The following is a 6021-nucleotide window of genomic DNA, read 5'->3' as shown; positions in this document are numbered from 1 at the left end:
AAGTTTGGTAGAAGGGGATATACGGGTGTCGTTAAGTAATATTATGTCGGTTTTAAGTTTGAGTGCTAGGGAACGTAGTTCATTGAGTTTATGTTTGATACCATTGGAGTTCCAAAATAGTATTTTTAAGTTATTCATTTTGAGGCGAGAGTATGGACAGGAATGTTTTGATAGTTGTTTCTATGAGTGATTTTGGGTCTTGATTGTTAGATAGTGCAGTCAATAGGTTGGTGAGCAGGTTCAGTATCAACGTCAAGTTATGGGACTGGGGAAGTTGAAGAAATGTGCGCTGGTTTTGAAATTGCTGCGGAGTATGTCAGTGTAGAGTTTTGTAAAGGGTGGTGAGGTGGTGGTGGGGGAGTGGTTGAGATTGGTTGTAGGGTTTGTTGTTTGACGGAATTTTGTGTTGGTGTTGGAGATGTCTGCTGCTTCTGAGCCAAGAATTGAGGGCAGCCTCGGAAATTAGCCGTGTGAGGGCTATCACAGTTGCAGCATGTCGGGGATTGTTACCTGATGATCGGTCAAATGCTTCTCGTAAGTTATGTGCAAGCCATTGAGTAGTCTTTGCTTGCCATACGAATAATATTTGTTGGTGGTGAGACCGGCCTTTTTAAGCGTTGTGTTTTGTACCGTATCGAATCCATGGGGGGGAGGGGGGATGTAATTTCATTTACTGTAATGTATTATATTAGAATGAGAATGAGGCAATTTTCACAACAAGAAAATAAGAAAAAATAAAAGATAATAGAAATAGAAAAAATTGCCAAATTTTCAAAAAAAATTTAAAAAAATATGTGTTAAAAATAAACATTTTTAAAAAACAAAACTTGTTACACACTTTGGATGAATATTTTGATAATTTACTTGGAAAAATATCAAAAACTATTGAATTTGAATAATTGGAATAATTGTGAATATCATAGATCTTATGATTTCCATAGACAGATATATTTTAGCAATGTTATAATGCGGAATATGAAATACGAATAAGAACGAATACGAATCATTGAGATTTCAGTATTTAAGTATTTTACATAAAGTATTAAGTAATAAAACCTTTAATTATTAAGTAGATAGAAGCCAGTAAATACCACATGCCTATATATATATGTAAATATTACGAATTATAATATTTGTATAGGTAATATTGCATAGCACTCAGATTAATTTTAATTTTTTGTGGACTATCGGATTATCTGACTACAAAGTATAAATATTATAATATGATATTTTGGTTCATAGTTATTTTATACCACGGTCTTAGAAAATCTTCTTAACTGTGTTTTGAACTAGTATAATGCCATAACCTCAAAAAAAGTTTGCAGGGCAGCGCTCAATTGTACAGCGGCCAAATTTTTAAATGGATTTGCCTTATTAAGCGGAATGCTGATAATGTATAGTTGTCCGACCTTATCTTCTAAGACCGTGGATTAAAGTGTATTATGTTATAGGACTATTGGTAATTATTTATATTAAGATTAATACGAAGATGTATTCTGTTGACATAAATCAAGCACCCTCATAAATTTACCCAAATTGCACCTACGCATGCTAGACAACTACTGTAAACCAGAGCAGTACCAACTTGTCCTATTATTGTTATGAGTCATTTTTATTCATTATTTTTAAATATTAGATTTGTTTTGACGAGTCAATTTTATAAATTATTTATTATTTTTAAGCATGAGGTATATTTAGTTAACTATGTTCTGTACAAAAATAATATCGATAATATCAATATCGATATATCATATTTCAATTAATTAATCTCGATATTTTTAAACATTAATATCAATATTTTGATATTTGATAATTGATAAAAAAAAATCGTATTTTTATAACTTTTTTTTTTTTACTATTTATAATAAAAACCTAATTTAAACTTAATAAATATTAATTAAACAAACCACTTGTAATAATTAAGATGTTTTATTGATACAGCCTTATTTCATAAAAACAAAATTAATATTAACAAATCATAATATAATATAGGTAAACAATTTTCTTTTTTATAACAACATAATATTATACTGTATTATAAAATTAATTTATTTAAATGTTCCAATATTTTTCATCCATTGATTATAAGAATGTTAATTGTTCAAAACGTTTGGAAAGTAAACGAGAACGACAATCAGTTAATATATTACCAGCCGAAGAAAATAACCTTTCTGACGGTACAGATGAAGCCAGAATACATGAATACTTCAGTCCCAAATTTGAAAGACATTTGTAATGGGTATTTTCCCAAAATATAACTGATGAACTTGTACGATCTTCAACATTAGATTGAAGATATAATTTAATGGCAGATAAATATGTAGAGTCATCTGTAGTAGAAAGACACTGCTGAGAAACTTGCAAATCATGGTCTTCCCATAAACTTTCTTGTGTAACTTTTGGCCTGATGTTAGAAGTAACTTCAGTTTCACGTTGATTTGAATTATCAGGATGATTATTTTTGCTTTTAATTTCTTCACGTATAAACCCAACTGCATTAGCTGCATTTAACGGTCCTTCAAAATGAATTCGTTTGAAACGAGGATCTAAAATTGTAGATATTGCTAGTAATCTAATTTTTTCTGCATCATGAAAACGTTTATAAAATTCTATTTTTAATTGACCTAATAAATGGTTTGCTTCTTTAGTTGTGCATGTTATATTATATAATTTTTTATTCAACATAGCTTTTAATGGAATAACTTTACTTTCTCTTTGTTTCTTTTTTTCTTTCTGTTGAAAACTCTTTAGTTGCAAGTTCAAATGGACAAAGAAGTTGTACACCTTCTGTAAGAACTCTAATTTCATATTCGGATACCATTAATGGTGCACCTGAAACTCTTAACAGAGTAATACTAACAACTTCTATCAATTCTAAAAATCTTTGTAACATATAGAATAAAGAATTCCATCGAGTTGGGCATTCCTGTTTAAGCTTCAAACATGTGCCTTCACTTTTACCTACATTTAATTGTATGAGTCTTAGTATGTCAGAAACTTTAACACTATGTTTAAAAAATGTGACTATTGATTTAACTTTCTGTACAATTTTAGTAAATTCTTCTGAACTTGACAATGCACACTGTACTAAGAGATTTAATTTGTGCGCATAGCAAACTACAGCTTTATCATGGCCAAATGTATCATTAATGCATTTAACAATATTACTTGCACCATCAGAAACAACTGCAACAATTTTATCTTTTGTTATTCCCCAACGTTAAATTACTTCCTCAAGATGTACACCCAAGTTTACAGCTGTATGTGCATCATCGAGTAATTTTATTTCCAGAATTGCAGATTTAAGATCTCCAGTATCTGAAAAATATGATTGGCTATTTTTATATTCTAGTATTGATACATTTTTTTTTTAAATTAAAACTAGGTATTTACACTTATCACTAATAATTTACCTATAAAATGAACAGTGACTCCCAAAAATGACTTTGTGGTATGTTTATCTGTCCAAACATCAGTGGTGATACTACAATACTCAATTTTTTTGAGTTTATTTTTGAACATATCACTTATAATTTTATATTTATCATCCATACATTTTGTAATGTATTTGCGTTTAGGTGGTTTATAAAGTGGTGCAGTTACTTTTAACAATTTTATAAATCCAGACTTCTCGATGGTATTTAGTGGCAAATTATCCTTGGCTATCATATACAAAATAGTATTTGTAATTTTTATTTCACTTTTACCACCTTCTAAAGTATGAATGAAAACAGTTAATAATTACAGAAAATATCAATTGACAATTGGCAATTTGAAAAAAAAAATGTTGAATAATAAATTAAAATTCTTAATACCTTTATAACTATTGAAAACTTCCACAGTTTTGGTAATTGTTTGCTGTTTCAAATTCATCATATTAATTGATGGTTGCACTTGCATAATATATTCTGAATTTGTTGAGGTAGTAGGATCGTCAGAATTAATATCTTCATCCTAAAATTTAAAACGTTATCGTAAAAGTAAATTATGATTATAATATTGTTATAATAGTTATAATTATATATTATAACAATAGAATTATAAATTAATTACAAATTACAATAAATATTTTGGTTTTAATAAAATAAATTATAAGACTATTGACTTGACATGAAACTAATTAATAAGTGAAATGTTTACTTTATGATATACTAAAAAGTACTTAACGTTACCATAGGCTGTTGTTCTTGTGCTAACACTGCTAACTTTGATGGATGTTTCAAAATCAAATGTTTTTTCATATTCGTTGTGTTTGTACCTTTTACAATTTGAAAACAAATATTACATTTGTTTTCAGATTTATTTACAGATGTAAAACATTTTTTAAACTTTGATGGAGACATCTTAAAATTTGTATTTTAATTCGTAACCGCCTACTGCCTAAGTCCTATTACCTAATATATATTATAGACTATAAAGCATAGGTACACTAATAAATATTACTTAATCCGTGGAGTATGGCATTACAATATATCAACGACAACAATAAACATAAATAACAAAATAGCCGATAAGTGGACACATAGATAATAGGCATTTGGAAAATAATCATAAAGTAACGATTAACACGTTGAGCTCCGCTAGAAATGATGGTCTTTTCTGTGGCTATTCTGAATATAAAAATTAGTATTTTTATTTTTGTAGCCATTTTGAGCCAGTGAGACCAGGCTGGCGAAAAAAAAATATCAGTGATATATCAATATTATCGTATGTTTAAAATATCAAAATATACCGATATATCAAAGCAAAATATCGATATTTGATATTATCGATATATCAAGCCCATACCTATTATTGGTGGGTCGTTCATGAACGAATCGTTCCTTTGCGCAGTAAAGCCGGAAATATTACAGCAAAACAAAAAACAACAACAAGCCGTAAGCTCTAATCATTAATCAGTACTTAACCATGAAAAAATAATTATAATCATTACAAAGCTAAAAATTATTTTGCCATAATGGCATAATCATTGGTCATTACCATAAACCATAATACAATTCTGTGCTAAGACTATACGGTGATCGGCTGTGATAACGTACAAAATATTTAAAAAACCCGCCAATAATGTGATAAGATAGACATTTTACAGAGTTACCAACTACATTTTTAATATTTCGTACGTTCGAGTTATTCGTATACGAATCGGTCGTTTTCATTGCTCGTACGCTGTTCAAGAATACGAGATGATGAACGTAGACGAGCAAAGGTAACGAATTGCTCGTGTACGAGTAATAACGTATACGTTTGGTCGTTCTTTTCGAGAATAGACCCCCAGAGGGGGAACGAATCGGAACGATTCCACCTACTCATTCCTTTTAGGTGCAATAGGTTAAAAATCAAATTGATCCATATTCGTATCACTCACCGATTACAACGAAATACCGAATTGAGACCGACAAGATGCGCGCGTCGTTTATTGTTTGAAATGCTACCGAGTACCGAATACCGATTGTCGTGGTTCGACACTACTGCGTAATCTAATATCACTAGTACCACCGTTCCCTGGTGGCGTGGTCTAGTTAGTAGCTAGTTTAATTTTATATTTTCGTTTGCATCATTCGTATTTTGTACGAGTCCAGAGGGGGAACAAATCGGAATGATTGCACCTACTAGGTCTTTTTAGGTCCTATTAGTTAATTGTTCCACGTTTGTAATTTATACTAAATGGGTATTATACAATACACTCCGTTCCAATAGTCGTTAGTCGTTACTACCTAATATAAAGTCCTAAAAAAAAATAGTACATAAATAGACGTAATGACTGTGACGTACTAACGTGCAGGCTGTTGCCTGCGTGTCTTCCCACGTCGCCGAATCCCAATTTGCCGACTCCCAATTCGCCGACATCCCAGTTTGCCGACTTTCAATTCGCCGACACCCCAGTTCGCCGACTATTTATTTACATGTTCCCAATTTGCCGACTCCCAATTCGCCGACTTATTAAAAAATAAAAGTAAATACAAATGTATCATGTATAAATGATTATTAATTACATTAAGTCAGTAGATACATTATTTAATT

At 30.4% G+C, this 6021-nt stretch overlaps 1 protein-coding gene across 1 annotated transcript; it reads right to left on the bottom strand.

Moving 5' to 3' along the window:
• Positions 1 to 2082: 2082 nt before the first annotated feature.
• Positions 2083 to 2685, bottom strand: LOC103310491 (zinc finger BED domain-containing protein 4-like). The gene has a single exon (XM_008188939.1). The coding sequence runs from the start codon at positions 2683 to 2685 to the stop codon at positions 2083 to 2085; it is 603 nt and encodes a 200-aa protein (XP_008187161.1).
• Between the last annotated feature and the right edge of the window lie 3336 nt (positions 2686 to 6021).

The sequence above is a fragment of the Acyrthosiphon pisum genome, unplaced genomic scaffold (genome assembly GCF_005508785.2).
Source record: "Acyrthosiphon pisum isolate AL4f unplaced genomic scaffold, pea_aphid_22Mar2018_4r6ur Scaffold_20960;HRSCAF=22641, whole genome shotgun sequence".
In the NCBI taxonomy this organism is placed as follows: Eukaryota; Metazoa; Arthropoda; class Insecta; order Hemiptera; family Aphididae; genus Acyrthosiphon; species Acyrthosiphon pisum.
This window is presented reverse-complemented; position numbering and strand designations above follow the sequence as displayed.

Bases quoted from the DNA above. Each gene is read 5' to 3' on its own strand.
- LOC103310491 (XM_008188939.1), bottom strand. From the start codon at position 2,685: ATGTTGAATAAAAAATTATATAATATAACATGCACAACTAAAGAAGCA.